Raw genomic sequence first — 22,358 nt, 5'->3', positions numbered from 1 at the left:
TATCAAAGACAAATATTTTAGAAATTTTTCTTTCAGATGATTCTACCTTATGTGTTTTCAAGTTTTAATACTTCATCCACTGTGAATTTTGATCATGTCTGTCTATTTTTCTAATGGGGTGTTTATGTTTTATAATTGATTTGAGCTCCTCACTGTATTCACTGAAAGTATTTTTCCTCCAGCACTTGCCCTTGAAATATATTCATGACATTTTTAAACCTATGTAAGTTTATACTGTCAAATCAATCTCATCTTTGGTACATCTTTTCTACTGCTCCTTCTAAGTACTTCAGCATAAATGACATTAAGAGTTATCTCATGTCTTTTTTTTTTTTTGAGTTAGACCCAACTTTATTTTTTCAAATAGTTAACCAAGGGTCCCAGTTCTATTTATTAAATAATCTATCTTGGTCTCTAGATTTGAAATGCTACTTTTCACAAAGAGTAAATACATCTATTCTTTTACTTCATATCTTTTCTTTTGATGTAACATTTACATATGATGAAATGCACAAATCTTAAGCATACAGTAGCTGATTTTTGACACATGCATACATCTCTCTAACCCATTCTTTTGCTTTTTTACTTAATGTCTCTCTCCCAGTATGAGTTAAATATTTCTCATTTAAAAAAATCAGTTTTAGTTTCACCATTTAACTTTTTACTTAGTATACAATGTGAGGTATCTAAACTTGATTTTTTCCCTCTGAATGGTTATGAATAAAATATAATCTATCTGCTTAGTATTGGTCTCTGAGATTCTTTTTATTATATGTATATTGTTTTCCTAACTAGTAGGATCTATTTTAGCATTGTTCTTTGACTCTGTTTTTGTGAGCCAGTAGTACTACACTATTAGAAAGCACTAGTTGCCCTACACGCATAACTTTTTCTTTTTTTTTCAGCCGCGTGGCTTGCGGGATCTTAGTTCCCCAACCGGGGATTGAACCCACACTCCCTGCAGTGGAAAGGTGGAGTCCTACCCACTGGACCACCAGGGAATTCTCCCCATAACTTTTCTTTCTCCAAGTTTTCCCTCTATTCTCATCTGTCTTGGTTGATCTTTTTTATACACGGAAAAAAGTGGAAGTACCTGACCCACTTAGCTATTCTAGCAATTGCAAAAAACAGTATTTAATCCAATGAAAATTACTAAAACTGGCTCCAGATAAAAAGAGAGCTATTTTCAACCAAATTTGGAGTAACATTTCTGCAATGTTACAACTTTATAACACCGCTCATTTTTCTCTTTTTTCCCCTTCTTTCCAACAAATAATATCACTGTTCTGATTACCTTAATTTTAATGACTCCATCTTGTGGTTCACAGTGTTGCTTCAGAAAAAGCTTTAGTTTATCACGAGAAAATAGGTGTTTTCTCCGGCTACAAGGGGAAAAGGAGGAGAAAGAAGAAAGTGTTAGTATCAAAGAATTCAATCTGAACTCCATCATCTCTTTTGAATGCATAACCTCAATTTCAAGCCTAGGAAAAGAAGAAAATTTCATTTTCCGATAGTAGTTATGTAGAAGTTACGAGAAACTTCATATAGAAGTATTTATGTAGAATGTTATAAAATCAGCTTGAGTGGATCTACCATGAAAGTCCATTACAAAAACAGCATATGGGGCTTCCCTGGTGGCGCAGTGGTTGAGAATCTGCCTGCCAATGCAGGGGACACGGGTTCGAGCCCTGGTCTGGGAAGATCCCACATGCCGCGGAGCAACTGGGCCCGTGAGCCACAACTACTGAGCAACTACTGAGCCTGCGCGTCTGCAGCCTGTGCTCCGCAATGAGAGGCCGCGACAGTGAGAGGCCTGCGCACCGCGATGAAGAGTGGCCCCCGCTCGCCGCAACTAGAGAAAGCCCTCGCACAGAAACGAAGACCCAACACAGCCAAAAATAAATAAATTAATTAATAAATTAAAAACAACAACAACAACAACAAAACTTTCCCTCCCCCACTCCCCGCCACAGCACTTTGACCTTTAAAAAAGAAAAAAAAAACAGTATATGCATTTGTTGCTTAGGAACCACTCAGAAATCAAATAAACCTCAAGGAAAATATACCACACAGAGTAAACCAAATTTTATAAAACTAGATGATCATTCCTACAAGTATCACCATTAAAATTCTTAACATAATAAAAATTCATAGATTACCATATATTATCACATAATACTATGTAAATCAACATTCAAAAGGATATTGTGAATAGAACTGAACATGGGTTTTTATCAAATTCTAAAATATTTTGTATTTAAACATCATATGGCAACCAACAAATTCATGGGATTAAAATTAAAGAGAGTTAGAGTTATTATGATTCTAAAAATACACCTTTTCATTTTCCCTTGCTCCCAAATTAAAAAACAGAACCACCACCATACACAGAGCAGAACAAAAAAATAACACACAAGTATTTCTGGAAAGGTTCTGGAAAGAAAGCAAATGTTTCAACTGAATTTAAAGTATTCCTTTCAAGAAAAAGCCAGGTTAAAAGCTTCTATGAGTAAACAAACAATATAGGAGTTTTTAAGTAGTAGCCCTCCCCCAAATATATATTCTTTTCCTAAACTACAGGAAGGACTATACGAATAAAAGGATCTGAAAAAGGATCCCAGCACCATACAGTAGCTGAGAAGGTAATTATCTTTTGACTATTGACTAAATATACTAGTCCTCAAGAAATGTATTGTCCTACCTGGCACGTATTGGCCATATATATTTTTTTTTTAAAGACTTTTTTGATGTGGACAGTTTTTAAAGTCTTTACTGAATTTGTTACTATATTGCTTCTGTTTTATATTTTTGGTTTTTTTGGCCAAGAGGCTTGTGGGATCTTAGCTCCTGGACCAGGGATTGAACCCGCACCCCCTGCATTGGAAGGTGAAGTTTTAGCTGCTGGACCACCAGGGAAAGTCCCTGTTTTGTTTTTTTTGTTTTTTTTTAATAATTGATATTAAAATTAAAACTTCAGTTCCTCACTATTACTAGCCACATTTCCACCATACTGGACACCACACATATAACCTTTCTATCATTGCATAAAGTGCTACTTGTCAGAGCTACTCTATCATATCAAGTCTTCCGTACAGGAATATTAACATTTCTTTATTATAGGAACAGTATTATCTTTTTTTTTTTTTTGGCATCCATAACTCAAATACTTCCTCTTTTCCATATTATGTGAAGCATATTCCAGACACCGTATTATTTCATCTGTAAGTTTTTCAGTATGTATCTTTAAAAGAGAGTAGCTCTTTAAAAAATATAACCACCAAAGCATTATGTAAAATACTATAAATTAGTAACAATAATTCCTTAATATCATCAAATGTCCTTTCAGTGTTCAGATTTAGTTGTTTTGCTTCGTTTGTACAGTTAGTATATTTGAATCAAGATCCATATAAGGTCTGCATATTATGATGGGTTGATCTGTCTCTGAAGGTTCCCCTCTACCTCTTTTTTTTTTTTTTAACGTTTTTATTGGAGTATAATTGCTTTACAATGGTGTGTTAGTTTCTGCTTTATAACAAAGTGAATCAGTTATACATATACATATATCCCCATATCTCTTCCCTCTTGTGTCTCCCTCCCTCCCACCCTCCTTACCCCACCCTTCTAGCTGGTCACAAAGCACCGAGCTGATCTCCCTGTGCTATGCGACTGCTTCCCACTAGCTATCTATTTTACATCTGGTAGTGTATATATGTCCATGCCACTCTCTCACTTTGTCACAGCTTACCCTTCCTCCTCACCGTGTCCTCAAGTCCATTTTCTAGTAGGTCTGCATCTTTATTCCTGTCTTGCCCCTAGGTTCTTCATGACCATTTTTTTTTTCTTTTAGATTCCATATATATGTGTTAGCATACGGTATTTGTTTTTCTCTATCTGACTTACTTCACTCCGTATGACAGACTCTAGGTCCATCCACCTCACTACAAATAACTCAATTTCGCTTCTTTTTATGGCTGAGTAATATTCCATTGTATATATGCGCCACATCTTCTTTATCCATTCATCTGTCGATGGACACTTAGGTTGCTTCCATGTCCTGGCTATTGTAAATAGAGCTGCAATGAACATTGTGGTACATGACTCTTTTTGAATTATGGTTTTCTCAGGGTATATGCCCAGTAGTGGGATTGCTGGGTCGTATGGTAGTTCTATTTTTAGTTTTTTAAGGAACCTCCATACTGTTCTCCATAGTGGCTGTATCAATTTACATTCCCACCAACAGTGCAAGAGGGTTCCCTTTTCTCCACACCCTCTCCAGCATTTATTATTTGTAGATTTTTTGGTCATGGTCATTCTGACCAGTGTGAGATGATACTGCATTGTAGTTTTGACTTGCATTTCTCTAATGATTAATGATGTTGAGCATTCTTTCATGTGTTTGTTGGCAATCTGTACATCTTCTTTGGAGAAATGTCTATTTAGGTCTTCTGCCCGTTTTTGGATTGGGTTGTTTGTTTTTTTGATATTGAGCTGCATGAGCTGCTTGTAAATTTTGGAGATTAATCCTTTGTCAGTTGCTTCATTTGCAAATATTTTCTCCCATTCTGAGGGTTGTCTTTTCATCTTGTTTATGGTTTCCTTTGCTGTACAAAAGCTTTTAAGTTTCATTAGGTCCCATTTGTTTATTTTTGTTTTTACTTCCATTTTTCCAGGAGGTGGGTCAAAAAGGGTCTTGCTGTGATTTATGTCATAGAGTGTTCTGCCTATGTTTTCCTCCAAGGGTTTGATAGTGTCTGGCCTTACACTTAGGTCTTTAATCCATTTTGAGTTTATTTTTGTGTATGGTGTTAGGGAGTGTTCTAATTTCATTCTTTTACATGTAGCTGTCCAGTTTTCCCAGCACCACTTATTGAAGAGGCTGTCTTTTCTCCATTGTATATTCTTGCTTCCTTTGTCAAAAATAAGGTGACCATATGTGCATGGGTTTATCTCTGGGTTTTCTATCCTGTTCCATTGATCTGTATTTCTGTTTTTGTGCCAGTACCATACTGTCTTGATTACTGTAGCTTTGTGGTTTAGTCTGAAGTCCGGGAGCCTGATTCCTCCAGCTCCGTTTTTCTTTCTCAAGATTGCTTTGGCTATTCGGGGTCTTTTGTGTTTCCATACAAATCGTGAAATTTTTTGTTCTAGTTCTGTGACAAATGTCAGTGGTAGTTTGATAGGGATTGCATTGAATCTGTAGATTGCTTTGGGTGGTATAGTCATTTTCACAATGTTGATTCTTCCAATCCAAGAGCATGGTATATTTCTCCATCTATTTGTATCATCTTTAATTTCTTTCATCAGTGTCTTATAATTTTCTGCATATAGGTCTTTTGTCTCTTTAGGTAGGTTTATTCCTAGGTATTTTATTCTTTTTTTTGCAATGGTAAATGGGAGTGTTTCCTTAATTTCTCTTTCAGATTTTTCATCATTAGTGTGTAGGAATGCAAGAGATTTCTTTGCATGAATTTTGTATCCTGCTACTTTACTAAATTCATTGATTAGCTCTAGTAGTTTTCTGGTAGCATCTTTAGGATTCTCTATGTATAATATCATGTCATCTGCAAACAGTGACAGCTTTACTTCTTCTTTTCCGATTTGGATTCCTTTTATTTCTTTTTCTTCTCTGACTGCTGTGGCTAAAACTTCCAAAACTATGTTGAATAATAGTGGTGAGAGTGGGCAACCTTGTCTCGTTCCTGATCTTAGTGGAAATGGTTTCAGTTTTTCACCATTGAGGATGATGTTGGCTGTGGGTTTGTCATATATGGCCTTCATTATGTTGTGGTAAGTTCCCTCTATGCCTACTTTCTGGAGGGTTTTTATCATAAATGGGTGTTGAATTTTGTTGAAAGCTTTCTCTGCATCTATTGAGATGATCATATGGTTTTTCTCCTTCGATTTGTTAATATGGTGTATCACATTGATTGATTTGCATATACTGAAGAATCCTTGCATTCCTGGGATAAACCCCACTTGATCATGGTGTATGATCCTTTTAATGTTCTGTTGCATTCTGTTTGCTAGTATTCTGTTGAGGAGTTTTGCATCTATGCAACAGTATTATCTTTTGGTGTTAACAAAGAGCTGCAAGTCATTTAAGTCTTCTATTATCAAGTATAACTTTCCACCTTATAATTCTTTGCCTCACCAATTAAGAAGAAAATGAGTTAATACAACTGAAACCAAGATCTAGCAGAATTATATTTACAGTATAAGTCAAAAAGTAAATAGAAAAGTGAAAAATATTAAATAGGGAATTACATTACATAAAAAACATATCTTGAACTAAAACCAAAAAAAAAAAAGGAAAAAACTCAACAGTGAATAAGGAAAACATTGGTTGTCTCATCTATGCTATTCATTAGTCCATAAACTGAATAAATTCAAAAGTTTGAATAATTCATGAGCATTATCTTGGAAATGCTATTTTTCAATATACAATAAAGTGGAGAATGCTCCAGAGATCTTACATTAATGATAGGCCCCCAAAAACAAACAAAAAACTGCACAGACCCATACAGTTTATAGAAAGTAATATACCTGACTCAGGATCCACTCAATATTTATAATATTGTTATCACTTTTCTTTGGACTCATGAGTATATGGGTGGGGGGGGGGTGGGCAACAGGGATGAGAGAATAAATAAAATTATTTTACATAAAACAAAATGCAAGACTGATTCCTAGGTGGCAAGTTGATAGTTGGCTGACGATGTCAACTACTTACTTGCAGGTGACTAAGAGACTAACCTCAACAGGCAACAACAGGGATTTTCCTAAAATATATCAATGTAACCTAGAGCCAGTTCTTTTAAATATTAACCATTCAGTACTTCTCTTTCTCTTTTTATTTTTTTATTTTTTAAATCTTATTGAAGTATAGTTGATTTACAATGTTGTGTTAATTTCTGCTGTACAGCAAAGTGATTTGGTTATACATATATATACATTCTTTTTCATATTCTTTTCCATTATGGTTTATCACAGGATATTGAATATATTTCCCCGTGCTATACAGTAGGACCTTGTTGTTTACCCATTCTATACATAACAGATGTACAGAATGCAAAGCATCTACTTATCCCAAACTCCCAATCCATCCCTCCCCCATCCCCCTCCCCCTTGGCAACCACAAGTCTGTTCTCTATGTCTGAGTCTGTTTTTGTTTTGTAGACAAGTTCATTTGTGTCATATTTTAGATTCCACATATAAGAGATATCACATGATGCTTGTCTTTCTCTGTCTGACAATTCACTTAGTATGATAATCTCTAGGTCCATCCATGTTGCTGCAAATGGCATTATTTCATTCTTTTTTATGGCTGAGTAGTATTCCATTGTATATATATATACCACATCTGCTTTATCCATTCATCTGTCAAAGGACATTTAGGTTGTTTCATGACTACCTCTATCTTTTGATTAGGTCACAAACAGGAATTTTTAAACATACTCATTTTTTATTAGTTAACTTCCTCAGAAATGGGCAGAGACTGATCAGATGTTTGTGTCTAATGAACATAATATTACAAATGTGATGTATTTCTAAGCACCAGGTTTCTCAGCTTTGAAAACTGAGTTCTCTCATGAGAAGTGCTTCATAAATAGAATCCTTCTTAATTTTTTAGATGTGAAGACTATTTGGAGTTAGTTACTAAACTAGACAAAGGGCTCATGGTTCATTAGGAATCACATTATCAGTCTATGAGCATATAAATATACATGTATTTTAAAAAGGGAAGCAATCACTCGCTACTACCCATTTGTTCTACAGCAAATCTCCTTAACTGAACATAATTATTCTACTTTAAACCACCATACAGAAGATATGGAATTTTACCTGATTTGTGTTGCTTTAACAATAGCACACTCATACAATTCTTTTTTAGTGGGTTGCACCTTGTACTTGAATAATAAGGGATCGATTGTATCTTTCTTCTTCCTAAAAAGAGCAAAGACACAAAATAAATTAATAATTTGTTTGGGGGACTTCCCTGGTGGTGCAGTGGTTAAGAATCCGCCTGCCAATGCAGAGGACATGGGTTCGATCCCTAGTCCAGGAAGATCCCACATGCCGCAGAGCAACTAAGCCCGTGTGCCACAACTACTGAGCCTGCGCCCTGGAGCCCATGCACTGCAACTACAGAGCCCACGCGCTACAATTACTGAAGCCCACGTGCCTAGAGCCCATGCTCTGCAACAAGAGAAGCCACCGTAATGAGAAGCCCACGCACCGCAACGAAGAGTAGCTCCACAACTAGAGAAAGCCCGCACGCAGCAACAGAGACCCAACGCAGCCAAAAATAAATAAAAAATTTAAAACAAAAATTTGTTTGGAAACATGATATTTTACATGAAATGTAGTTTCTAAGGACATACTATAACAGAATCTAATGCATTTTAATTTTAATTATGATTTTAGAAGTTACTGATATGCCTCACTATTTTATTAGCCAAAATAGTACAAAGCACTATTTTATGTTTGGTAGCTACTTTAATTACTCATTCAATAAATTTTCCTTGCGTGAAGAAATTAACTCCAGATGAATAAGCAGACTATCCAGTTTAGGTTAGATAAATTTATAAACAAACAAATAGCTCTTGGATTTACTTTTAAACCTTTTTTAGCTATGTAATCCAAGAGCAAAAGTGGAGATAATGTAGTTTACCCTGTTTCAAGAACTAGCAAAGAGGCTACACATTTAATTTCCACCCCTACCAATTTCTCATTTTTTCTTCTCTTTTGAGGGTATATTCATTCATTCATCCATCCATTCACTAAATAGTTAAGAGCCTACAATGTGCCAAATACTAAAGAATAAGGATTCACTGGTGAACAAAATAGAAATACAGTGGGGAGACAAACAAAACAGACAACAGGGTAGGTGGTAAGTGCTATGAAGGGAATAGAGTGCAGAGTGAAAGGTCTCTATTTCATATAGGGTGATGATCCCTGATAAATTGACCAGGTAGGGCTTCCAAGAAGTTGACATTTAAGCAGAGATCTGAAAAAAATGTGGGAGCAACCCATGAAAAAACTCTTGGGGAAATGAGTTTTTAAAGGAAGAAAGAAAAGAGTGTGTAAAGGTCCTGAGGGGGAAGCATGCATGGCTTGCACAAGAAGCAGAATAAACAGGGAGAAAAAGAGGAAGGTTCAGTCAGAGAGGCAGCAGCAGGGCCAGACTACGGGTTACCATTAAGGGCTTTCAATTTTACTCTGAGTAAAGACACCAGAGGAGGGACTTCCCTGGTGGCGCAGTGGTTGGGAATCCACCTGCCAATGCAGGGGACATGGGTTTGATCCCTAGTCCGGAAAGATCCCACATGCCTCAGAGCAACTAAGCCCATGTGCCACAACTACAGAGCCCGCGCGCCACAACTACTGAGCTCAAGCAGTCCAACTCAAATAGTGCAACTACTGAGCTCAAGTAGTCCAGCTCAAGTAGTGCAACTACTGAGGCTCGCGCGCCTAGAGCCCATGCTCTGCAACTACAGAGGCCACCACGATGAGGAGTCCGCACACCATAACAAAGAGCGGTCCCCACTCGCTGCAACTAGAGAAAGCCCTCACGCAGCAGTGAAGACCCAACACAACCAAAAATAAATAAATTAATTTAAAAAAAGAAAGAAAAAAGACATCACAGGATTCTGAATAATGGGGTGATAATGATTTAACTTACACTTCAGAAGGATCATTCTGGCAGGGATGAGGGGAACAGAGTGCAAACAGGGATACCAGTTAGAAAGCTAATGCAATAAAACTAAGTGAGAAAAATGTTGGCAGTACAGACTAAGAGGGTAGTGGTGGCAGTAGAGGAAAGTGGTTAGATTCTGGAAAAGCTGCCTCTGTGAATGCAATCGTATATGTAAAGGGGATATAAGTGGGGGTTACAGAGAAGAAAATGATATAAAGGATGATAAAGAGAAGCATTGGGCAATTGGGTAATGAAAGTAAGATACAGTCCAAGTGATATAAATACAGTACACACACTGCAGACAGTGCCAATCTATATGGATTTATATGATTTTTCTCCAAGAGCACTCAGCTGACCAAAGCTGTTAATTGACTAAATCTCAGAAACTTACAGTTTCTTTACTATATGCACCATAAAGTGAATAATAAAGGACAGAATGAATTTTCCCAGGTAAACAAAAGTGGAATGTATAACTGAATGAAGTGAGCTTCAATTGTTCTTGAGCAGCTGACTAGAATTAACTAGGTAAGTTTCAGTTTTTGCAAATTCTAAGGTGTTGTTGAACCATATTGTTTAGATGCATAGTGTACCAGTGTATGACTAGAAAGGAAGAGAAAAAATTATTTCAATGGGATATCAGTACCCAATTTGACATATATACATACTTACTTAAATAAATAAATACATACATACATACATACTTATTTATTTAGGCTGTGCCACATGGTTTGTGGGATCTCAGTTCCCCGACCAGGGATGGAACCCGGGCCTTTGGCAGTGAAAGCGTGGACAGCCAGGGAATTCATACATTTTAAAAATTATTAAAAATCACCTACCCATTTTGAAAAGAACTGTTTTGTGTTTCTGAATCATCACTATCACTGATGATAATAGTTTCTCCATCTATATTGCTGACATGTCCATTAGCAAAACCATTTTGGTGTGATGGAGGGAGGACTTCCAAAATCCTACACTGTAACCTGAAAGAAAATGATACATTTAAAAATGCAAATCATTTGATATTTTATAATCAAACATTTCAGAGCAATCTATTTTGAACAAATGAAAAGCAATTTTGTAGAAACTATGGCTGATTACTATAACCAATTTAATAAAAGAGAAAATCTGTAACATCCAATTTAAGTAAAGGTTAGCTACGATTTAACACAATACAAGACTATTTTAAAAATCAATTTATCACGATTCTTAGCAATTATATTCATCACTAAAGTTACTGTCTAGAAATCAAATACTGGCATAATATCTCATTATACAGATTAGGCCTTACAAGAGTTTTTCAAAGCATTCAATATTTTAAATTCTCAAATTCTCCTGATCGTAACCTTTTTTATTCTCTTTGTAACTTATATTGTGATTTCTGATCTCTGGAAAGCTTCCTATTCACTAACTCTACCCTATTTTGGCTTCCCTTACCTATGCCTGTTGTGTCTGGATTTTATAGGCTGCAATTTCAGACTCACTCACCACAACTGAAATATTTCCCAATCTCATTTTTACTGTGCCGATTTTCAATTGATAAATAATTTAAATTTTCTATAGCCATACAATGGAACATTATTCAGCAAAAAACAGGAATGAAATACTGATGCACTCTATAGTATGGATGAACCTTTAAAAACATTATGGTAAATTAAAGAAACCAGATGGAAAAGGCCATATAATATATGACTCCAGGGACTTCCCTGGTGGCGCAGTGGTTAAGAATCCGCCTGCCAATGCAGGGGACATGGGTTCGATCCCTGGTCCAGGAAGATCCCACATACCGTGGAGCAACTAAGCCCCTGTGCCACAACTACCGAGCCTGAGCTCTAGAGCCCACGAGCCACAACTACTGAGCCTGCATGCTGCAACTACTGAAGCTCACGCGCCCAGGGCCCGTGCTCCACAACAAGAGAAGCCACAGCAATAAGAAGCCCATGCACTGCAATGAAGAGTAGCCCCCCGCTCGTCGCAACTAGAGAAAGTCGGAACGCAGCAACGAAGACCCAACGCAGCCAAAAATCGATCAATAAATAAATTTTTAAAAATTAAAAAAAAAAGATTCCATTTATATGAAATATCCAGAATAGGGAAATCCATAGAGACAGAAAGTAGACGAGTGGTTACAAGTAGTTTGCCCTTTTGCCTACATGTTTTCAAAATAAATTTTTGCATTTACAGCCAAAACAGAATCATACAATTCCAGAAAGACAAACAGTATACTTAGAGCTGATTCATTTTGGGAAGCTGGTGAATTTTTACAAGGTAATTGCACTTATTTTCATTAGTGTACATTTTAGCGTATGCTTGCTTATATTCTCCTTTAGGAGAACATCTTTAGTATCCCCAACAAAGTCTAATATTGCTATTAGGCACAGAGAAAATCAGGACCATGGATTTCCTGCTAGGAACTTTGCACTATACACAAATAGAAGAAACCAACTGGTTCCACAGCACCCTGAGGTTTAAGAATCAACAAAATGTAGACTATGTGGGTGAATCTAAAACTCTCAAAGCATCTTATCCTCCCCCCTCAACTCACTTCCTCTCACTCTGAGACTTATAAACATTCAATTAAAAGTATCATATGTGGGGACTTCCCTGGTGACGCAGTGGTTAAGAATCTGCCTGCCAATGCAGGGGACACGGGTTCGAGCCCTGGTCCAGGAAGATCCCACATGCCGCGGAGCAACAAAGCCCGTGTGCCACAACTGCTGAGCCTGTGCTCTAGAGCCCATGCTCTGCAACAAAGAGAAGCCACCGCAATGAGAAGCCCGCGCACCGCAACAAAGAGAAGCCCCCGCTCACCGCAACTAGAGAAAGCCCGCGTGCAGCAACGAAGACCCAATGCAGCCAAAAATAAATAAATAAATAAATAAATTTTTAAAAAAAGTATCATATATGACTCCTTAATAATTTGCTCCTAAAAAAAGAATTGAGAAAAGAGAGAAAAGACTCAAATTACTAAAACCAGAAGTAAAGTTGGAAAAGATTATAAGAGAATACCATGGACAACTATATGCTGACAAACTGGATAACCTAGATGAAATGGACAAATTCTTAGAAACACACAAATTGACTCAAGAAGAAATAGAAAATCTAAATGGATCTGTAACTATTAAGAGGGTTGAATCAGTAATCAAAAATATCCCAACAAATAAAAGCCCAGGACCAGATGGCTTCATTGGTGAGTTCTACCAAACTTCTAAAGAATTAATACCAATTTTTCTTAAAATCTTCCAAAAGATTGAAAAGGAGAGAACAGTTCTTAACTCATAAGGCCAGCATTACCCTGATACACAAACCAGACAAAGATATGGCAACACATATAAAGAACTCTTAAAACTCAAAAAAAAAAGAGAAAAAAATCCAATTCAAAAATGGGCAAAGGACCTAAATAGACACTTCTCCAAAAAGGATACAAATGGCAATAAGCACATGAAAAAAATGCTCAGCATCATTAGTCATAAAGGGAATGCAAAATCAAAACTGCAATGAAATACCATTTCATACCCACTAAGATGGCTATTATTAAAAAATATGGAAAATAGGGCTTCCCTGGTGGCGCAGTGGTTGAGAATCTGCCTGCTAATGCAGGGGACACGGGTTCGAGCCCTGGTCTGGGAAGATCCCACATGCCGCGGAGCAACTGGGCCCGTGAGCCACAACTACTGAGCCTGCGCGTCTGGAGCCTGTGCTCCGCAACAGGAGAGGCCACGATAGTGAGAGGCCCGCGCACCGCGATGAAGAGTGGCCCCCGCTTGCCACAACTAGAGAAAGCCCTCGCACAGAAACGAAGACCCAACACAGCCATAAATAAATAAGTAAAAATTAAAAAAAAATAAAAAAAATAAAAAAAAAAATAAAAATAAAAAAAAAATATGGAAAATAAAGAGTGTTGGGGAGGATATAGATATTGGAACCCTCATGCATTACTGGTGGGGATGTAAAATGGTGCAGCTGCTGTGGAAAACAATATGGCAGTTCCTAAAAAAAATTAAACACACAATTATCATATGACTCAGCAATTCCCCTTCTATGTATATACCCAAAAGAACTGAAAATAGGAACTCAACAGACACTTGTACACCAATGTTCATAATGACATTATTCACAATAGCCAGAACGCAGAAACAACTCAAGTATCTATCAACAAATGAATAGACTAAAAAATGTGGTATATACACATACAATGGAATAGTATTCAACCATAAAAAGGGATGAAATTCTGATACATGCTACAATACAGATGAACCTTGAAAACATTATACTCAGTGAAATAAGCCAAACACACAAAAAAACAAATATTGTATGAATCCACTTACATGAGGTATCTAGAATAGGCAAATTCATGGAGACGTAAAGTAGAATAAAGGTTACCAGGGGCAGGAAGGAGGGAGAAATGGGGAGTTATTGCTTAATGGGTACAGAGTTTCTGTTTGGGATGATGAAAAAGTTCTTTAAATAGTAGTGATGGTTACACAACACTGTGAATGTACTTACTGCCACTTAATTATACACTTAAAAATGACTACAATGGTAAAGTTCATGTTTATGTACCACAATTAAAAAAAAATTTTTTTTTGTCCTAAGAGTAAAGCTGAAGAAGGCCCAATTACCAAGCCTACATTGGTAGCAAATGGAAATGGTGTCAAAAGAACTGCAGGCTAACTTTCGCCACTGGCTGATAGAAATAAACCAGTGTTTCTAAAGAGGAACAACTATAGGAAATTATATCAGGCAATTATGTAGTCTAATGGTTAAAAGGTTCTGTAATTTAGTGACATGAACTGCACGAAAATAAGGAAGGAATCAAATGGACCCACTTTTGAAGGGCCTAGGTATGACATCCAGGGATCATATGGCTCAGGGTTCCAGGAGGTGATAAAGGAAGCTTTTCAGTGAACCTGTGACAAGGTTCTTCAAGTTAGAAAAAGAGGTAGTTTTCACTTGGCAGAGTCCAGGTGAGTGCCCCTAAGTGGCAGTAGTGGTTGTCATCAGAGAAAAAGTAAACGGGTCTACACTGGGCACAGGAATGGTTGGTGTGGTGCCTAAAATGGTCTGACAATCCATTGAAGGGAACAGTCTATGATCCCAGTAGGGCCCACAGAGCTACAATAATTTAAGAACTAATTCATTTAAAACTAACAGAAAATTAACAGAAATACAATTCTCTGATAGAGGAATAAGGTAGAAGGAAACCAGTACAGCTTAGAGACATTGTCTATAATGTAGTAAATGTTTTATATATAAATTATCCTAGTTATTTTCAATGCTACTATTAACTTTGTACCACACCCAAACCACAGGTCAATTCTTGCTAATCAAGGCTAGGCCTCTCACTGGTGCTTAGCTAAACTTCAGTTAACCGCAAGATGTCAGGTCAACACGTTCTAACAGATTTCCAAAGAGACTTAGTCTATGTCTTTCAAATCCACTTGCTGCAATTTCTTGGTTCTAGGGAGTCCAAAGAAGATTGGGGTGTAAAAAAGGTTAAAGAATCACGAATTAAAACCCAGCTAGTGGGTCTTGGAGAGTACAGAAACTCTAAATTAATGTTATGCTCCATTCTTTGAGGACAGAGTGGAGGCTGACAATCAAAGAAAGGTCCTTATTATTATTAGCGTTCCTGTGTGCCAGATAAGTATATCACTTTCACATATTTCTCTCGTCGTATCAACTCTGCAAGGTACACGGTTTTCAGTAGGTGAAATTCAGGGTCAGAGAAGTTAAAGCATTTGTTTATGGTCACACAACCAGTAACGCTACAGCCAAAACTTTAACTATTTGACTCTGAAGCCCATATGTTTTCTAATCTTCCACTCTACTACTGGAGTTGAGGGGTAACACAACACTATATTGACCCAAGGGTATTTCAGAGCTTTAAGTCCAGGTAGTCAAGAGGCACTTTTGGAGCCTCTCCGAAACACATTTCAAACTTAAACATAGTTCAGAGTGAAAGCAAGTCTGTGGAGCAGCAGCAAGCACAGAATGAGGCTAGAGCGGAAGTTCGCCATAAACTTCTAACAGTGACCAGCTAAACGTGGAAAGAGCCTTCTATGAGAATATTCTGGAATGGTATATATATATATCTCCCCCCAAAAGTTGTTTTTGTTTTAATAGTCATTTAACAATAGTTATATTTCAATTTATATCTCAAAATACAAATTCATTAAAACAAAAGCAAATTCTAGAATTGAAACATATGCAGAATATTTACAAGGTATTTGGGTAGAAGATAAATAATTAACAGCAAAAGGAAAGAAGAATAGAAACCTGGGGAGACCTACTTGACATAAAAGGGCTGCCCCTCTCTGTTTGGGTCTCTAAAAATAGAATATGCTGAATCTATGGCATGCTTCACACCTGCTCACCTGTGCTGCCTCATTAACCTTTTATTTTCTTGTAATACAGGTGCCAAGAACATTTATTTTTAAAATGCTATGCTTGAATAATTACTTCAACTTTATAGGTAGAAACAGAGTAAACCTGCTTAATTTGAAGTTTAGAGTTAAAAAAAATTCAAGTTAAGGAGGTTAAGTGATACCTCATTTTAAGTGGAGGAAACCAGACCGCTCAACAAGTCTGCCTACTTCAAACAAAAAGACTGTGAATTATGTTGATAACTTGTCAGTGGGGAAGAAGCAGTCAGAAAACGTCGCTTTGTTTGTAACCTCTCACTTTTTAGACAAACTGATCAGAGCAGCTCAAAGAATGTTTCATTTTGAACTGTTCTGAGACTCTTTATGGACCAGAGAACCACATCTTATTATTTCTCCAGTTGGCATTTGACCTATTATAAGCCTAAATATCATAAGACAACTAGAATCATTAGATTCTTGCTAAAAACTAAATCTGTTATTAAAAGGTATACATAATACAAATAAAAATCTTTGGAAAGAAAATTCTAGATATAAGATATATGAGTTAAAGCCTACATATCTCTAAAGCTTCAAACTTCTGGATATTATCAGTATACTGTTTAAACTCTTTAGTATTCAAAATTATCATCTTAAAGCTACATGAGTTAGTTTGGTTAAGGTATCAACCAAATTAATGAAAGCCTCACCAAAATACTTTAAAATTCCAATTAGTGTATTCAAATTAACAGACATTCAAAGTGTTTGTGGGCTCAGCTTTATGTTGATCTGACATACTGATGCCAACAGAGATGATAACCTCGTGAGGAGGCAAGACAAACACACGCAGATCAGAGAAAACAAAACATTAAATATAATGAAAAGCCACCACAGACTTAGCAGCAAGTGACTTCTGTTTCAAAATGATAATAGTATTTCAGAACACTTAACTTGCCTCAATGTGAAGGATGGATAGGAAAGGAAGAGAAGCAGGCTTCTTGCCTTTCCTCTATCTTGCTGCCATCCTGAACAAGGAAAACAATGGTCACAACCTTGGGATGACAGAGCAGAAAACAGGAAAAAGCCTGGGTTCCTGACAACTTTGTAGACCTGCCCTAACACTACAACTTAAGTACTTAGTTCTACATGAGAGAAATTTCTATTTTGTTAATGTCCCTAAAATTTTTCCTATTATAGGCACCCAAGTCAAATTCCAGCTGAGGAAAAGCAATATAAGCAATCTATTAGGTATACTAGGTATTTTTATTAAACAGTAGTCAGTTTATAACCTGATCTATGTTAAATTTATTTTGAGTCAGAGTACTGCATTCTTCAGCTCAGCCAAAAATGCTGAATAAGATTTTCAAACTTGAAAGTTACCAAGTCACTGGCAATACAGATTTTTCAAGTCATATTTGTTTCAGAAAACAAAGTCTGAAGTAGAAAAATAAATTTAACAATCTATGATTTGTGGGTGTGGCATAAAAGAGCAACATGAGGGATCCCCGCAGTGACAGAAATATTCTGTACCATGACTATATTAATGTCAATATCCTGGTTGTGATACTGTACCACTGGGGGAAATTCTGTATTATTTTACAACTCTATGCGATTCTAGTTATCTCAAAATAGAAAGTTTAGTTTAAAAATGCTAATGATAAACATTAGGAAAATATTAACTCCAATTAAAAGCATACATTTCACATCACGGGGGAAAAAAATCAATAAAAAGACGAAAGTAATGTATATGTATCACTAAAAAGCTACAGTAAATAATGACACTGTAGTTTTGGCAGGATAGCCATACAGCTCAATAGAAGGGAGTCCAGAAATAGACCCCAAATTCCATTTATATTCATATTCTGGAAGGGTCAAAATTATAAGGACAGTAAACAGATCAGTGGTTGCTAGAGTCTAGAAGGTGAGGGCAAGGGGTGACTACAAAGAGGCACAAAGGTCACTGGAGGGAGTATGGGTTCGATCCCTGGTTGGGGAACTAAGACCCTGCAAGCCATAGTAAAAATGTGTGATGGGTTACACGACTATGCATCAAAAGTCAGAGTCAGAGCTATACAATAAAAAGGATAAATTATATCATAAGAAAGTAATGTACTTTAATTAAGCTTTATTAATTTAGATTACTTAGGAATAAAGACCTATCTGAATGTAAGTTATTTAATTTAAATTATCCCTTAACTTAAAAGTAAAACATTTATTCCTTTTCTTAAAACAATATATACGAAAATGGCTAACTGAAGTAGGTCTACTTGTTAGAACTTATTGAAGTATAGATGGGTCCTGCTACACTTATCAGAAGACTAGCCAGAGAGTTCTTTGTAATGCAAAAACTCCATAAAGGGAGTCCTTTTCTATAATTTGTTTCCATTTCAACTATAAACATAATAACAATTCATCTTAAAATCCCTATTTTTCATGGAAGAAGTTCAATATATTGGTGTTCTCTCTTACAACGTGAGATAACCAAATCAAATAAAGTCAAATGATTTCTGTACATCAAAATACAGTGCATAGGGCTTCCCTGGTGGTGCAGTAGTTAAGAATCCGCCTGCCAATGCAGGGGACACCGGTTTGAGCCCTGGTCCGGGAAGAGCCCACATGCCGCGGAGCAACTAAGCCCGTGCGCCACAATTACTGAGCTTGTGCTCTAGAGCCCGCGAGCCACAACTACTGAAGCCCACGCGCCTAGAGCCCGTGCTCCGCAACAAGAGAAGCCACCGCAGCTAGAGAAAGCCCGCGCACAGCAACGAAGACCCAACACGGCCAAAAGTAAATAAATTAAATAAATAAATTTATAAAAAAAAATACAGTGCACAAAAAATAACTACAAGAATTTGCAAAGAAATTATTATATAACTAACAAATTAAGATGACAAAATTATACTTATTACTTCCTGCATTCTCGAATTTTTTGAGCTGGAAGCTCAAACAAAATAACCCGAATATTATCTATTATCCTTATGGTCAATAAGCATTCTTAATATGACAACAATGAAATCAACATGCTGACTGACTGACTGACTAGAAGTAGATAAAGAAAGATACACAAACATCTTTATAAAGATAAATGGTAAACATCAGCCCATTCTAATGGCCAATCACAGCAAATTATTAATGGAGCACTAAATTAATTTAGCATTACAGTACCTTTTATTCATTCTATTTCAATGTTAGTGATATATTCACTAGCCAAGTAAGACTTACCTATGCCCTTTTTTGCCAGTTTTATTGAGAAATAATTGACATATATCACTGTATAAGCTTAAGGCATACAGCATGATGGTTTGATTTATACATATTGTGAAATGATTACCACAATAGGTTCAGCTAACATCCAGCAACTCATATAGTTAAAAAAAAAAGAGAGAAAAGAAAAAAAATTCTCCCTGTGATGAGTATTCTTAGGATTTAATCTCAACAACTTTCCTATATATCATGTAGCAGTGTTAACTATAGTCATCATGTTGTACATTACATCCCTAGGACTTACTTATAACTGGAAGTTTGTACCTTTTGACTACCCTTCCTCCAATTCCCCTCCCCTCTATGTCCTCTTAATGTATTTATCTTATTTAGTCCTTCATTAGTCATTCATATGTATTTTACTTATCTTTGCCCTACAAATTCTATTCCTACTACCAACAGACTATATAATGTTTGAGAACAATAAGTACTAATGCTTTTCTCATATTTGATTATCTGCTTGCATCCAACACAGTGGTTTTTCAGAGAAGATACTGAATTTAATTGGCTAAAACAAAAAATGACTCAAAACTATCCCATCAAGCTTTATTTTCTTTACAGCCCTAATCAGTATCTGAAATTATCCTGATTTGTGTTTTTCTCTCTTGCACTTGAATATAAGTCCCTAGTCCTTATCTTATTCACTACCCTCTTCCCAATACCTACAATAGCACTGAGCACACAATGTTTATTGAATGAATCACAAAAAATTGGCTTTGTGTATACTTTAAGTACTAAATCAGAATATTCCCTACCACCTCTAAGAAAAAGTCGTAAGTAATTGCATTTTTCATCCCTGGAAACTGTGCCAAAAGACAGAAAAACAATAAATAAATAAAAGTGCTGGGACTTCCCTAGTGGTCCAGTAGTCAAGAACCCACCTTCCAAAGCAGGGGACGCGGGTTCGATCCCTGGTCGGGGCCGTGGGGCAACTAAGCCTGTGTGCCACAACTACTGAGCCCGTGTGCTCTGGAGCCCCCGCGCCACAACTAGAGAGAAACCCGAGCGCCCCAACAAAGATCTTGGCGTGCCGCAACTGAGACCCGATGCAGCCAAATAAATAAATAAAAATACTTAAAAAATCCTATCAAAAAAATACATTAAAAATTTCTATTTTCCCCATGCTTGCAGTCACCTTTTGTTGCCACTAGATAGCATTCTTTCACCTGCAAGCAAAATATTTGAAAAGAAGAAAGCTTAATCAGCTCAGAATGCAGAAGTAAAATAATTAAGGCACCCTCTGATGAGTACAGCGGTTAAAAATATAAATAGCAGGAGAACCTGTTTAAATGAAGGAGCTTTTTTCCCTTTGAATCAATGATCATAAAATGCTGCTGATTTTCAGACACTCAACAATATGGATCACTCAGAGTGAATGATCAAAAGCTTAATCTAACCACATTATATACAATCCTATTTGCTTCACACTTTGACAGAAATTATAAAATGCGCAAATAAAGTGAAAAGTAAATAGTGAGTAATCAATAAGTACATTCAATTTATAATCTTTCAATCCTGCTTAAGGGCTATCTTCTAGTATTTCTTTCACACTCATTCCGCCCACACAGAAGCACTGCCTGTGCTTGATAACTTCATCACTTGTGACCTTGGGCAAGTTTTAGTTAATTAAGCTCTGTGTATGAACTCCTCAACTGTAAAATGAGCAAATGAGCACCTACCACATATGGCTGTTGTGGAAATTAAATAAGATAGTGTAAGTAAAAAGCTTAGAACAGTGCCTGGCATATAATAAGCTCTCAAAAGTTTACTGGTATTGTCATCATTTCCCTAAAATGACATACAGTGAACTCTGAAGAACAGTGACTGTGATGTAAGAAAATTAGGGACTGGCTACAAAAAAAGATGAGTCATCACAGCTGGCAGGCTCTTCACTTGTCGTCCCTGACAAGCACAGGAAGGATCTAACATTTACTGAGTGCTTTATGTGCCAGGCACTATGCTGGGCTCCTAAAAAATATTAACCACTGGGACAGACTGTTACAGTTATGGCCCCCACTGAGTCACAGGCCTCCTTGATCCCCCTGCCCACACATTAACTCTGGACTTGCTCATGTGACTTGCTTTGGTCAATGGAACACTAGCAAACATGGAGCAAGCTGAGGCTTGATATGTGCTTGCACACTGGAGCTTTGCCTTCTCTTGCTGCTGGGAACTCTATTCCTACCCTGGCAACAAGTTCGGATTGGCCTCCTGAAGGATAAGAGGCCACATGAAAATACCCACCCCAGTCTGAGGCCTCAGACATGTGAGTAAGGCTACAGTAAGCGACCTAGACAATACAGCCCCAGACAATAAGAACATTCCAGCCCACTACGGAATCATAAGACTGTTTACTGATTTAGGCCACTAAGTTTTGGGGGTGGTCTGTTATGCAGCAAAAGCTAACTAATACAACCGCTATATGAATGTAGATATTACTTGCTTTACAGATTAGTATAGAAGATTCCCAGAACTAGTAACTCAGTCTGGTTCCAAAGGCTTTTTCCACCATACCAAGCCACATCTACATGCCATACTCTGAGGTTCTAGATTAAAAGGGTATCTCTGGGGACTATATTCTTTAACCCTTATTTCAGCAGTAACCTTTCCTCTCTACCAGGAGTCAGCACACTATGGCCAATGGGCCAGATTCAACTCACTGCCTGTTTTGTGTGGTCTACGAGCAAAGAATGGCTTTTACATTTTTAAATGGCTTAAAATAAAAATAAGAATATTTTGTGACATGTGAAAATAACATGGAATTCAAATTTCAGTGTTTATAAATAAAGAATTACTAGAATACAACCATGCTCATTCATTTATTGTCTATGGCTGCTTTTGCACTATAACAGCAGAGTTGGCTGGCTGTGACAGAGACCATATGGACATCGAAGTCTATAATATTTCCTATCTGGTCCTTTATTTTTTAAAAAGTGTGCCAACCTCTACTCGGAATTATTCTCTTGGCATATGTTTTTGAGTTAAACAAAGGATTTTGCCTGGCCTTTAGTGATGAGGAGACTTTTTTTGTACTTTTATCT

At 36.8% G+C, this 22,358-nt stretch overlaps 1 protein-coding gene across 7 annotated transcripts in view; it reads right to left on the bottom strand.

Annotated features, from left to right (window-relative positions):
* Window positions 1-22,358, bottom strand: part of BAZ1A (bromodomain adjacent to zinc finger domain 1A) — a 93,562-nt gene that overhangs the window by 46,912 nt on the left and 24,292 nt on the right. For all 7 annotated transcript variants that reach the window (XM_082384058.1, XM_082384055.1, XM_082384059.1 and 4 more), the window contains exons 4-6: window positions 10,534-10,677; window positions 7,843-7,944; window positions 1,295-1,382 (exon numbers count right to left, since the gene is read on the bottom strand). In XM_082384058.1, the coding sequence (XP_082240184.1) occupies window positions 1,295-1,382; window positions 7,843-7,944; window positions 10,534-10,677 (334 nt within the window). The remainder of the gene's footprint in view (window positions 1-1,294; window positions 1,383-7,842; window positions 7,945-10,533; window positions 10,678-22,358) is intronic.

Source organism: Balaenoptera borealis (assembly GCF_965194805.1).
Source record: "Balaenoptera borealis genome assembly, chromosome: 3".
NCBI classification, from domain to species: domain Eukaryota; kingdom Metazoa; phylum Chordata; class Mammalia; order Artiodactyla; family Balaenopteridae; genus Balaenoptera; species Balaenoptera borealis.
This window is presented reverse-complemented; position numbering and strand designations above follow the sequence as displayed.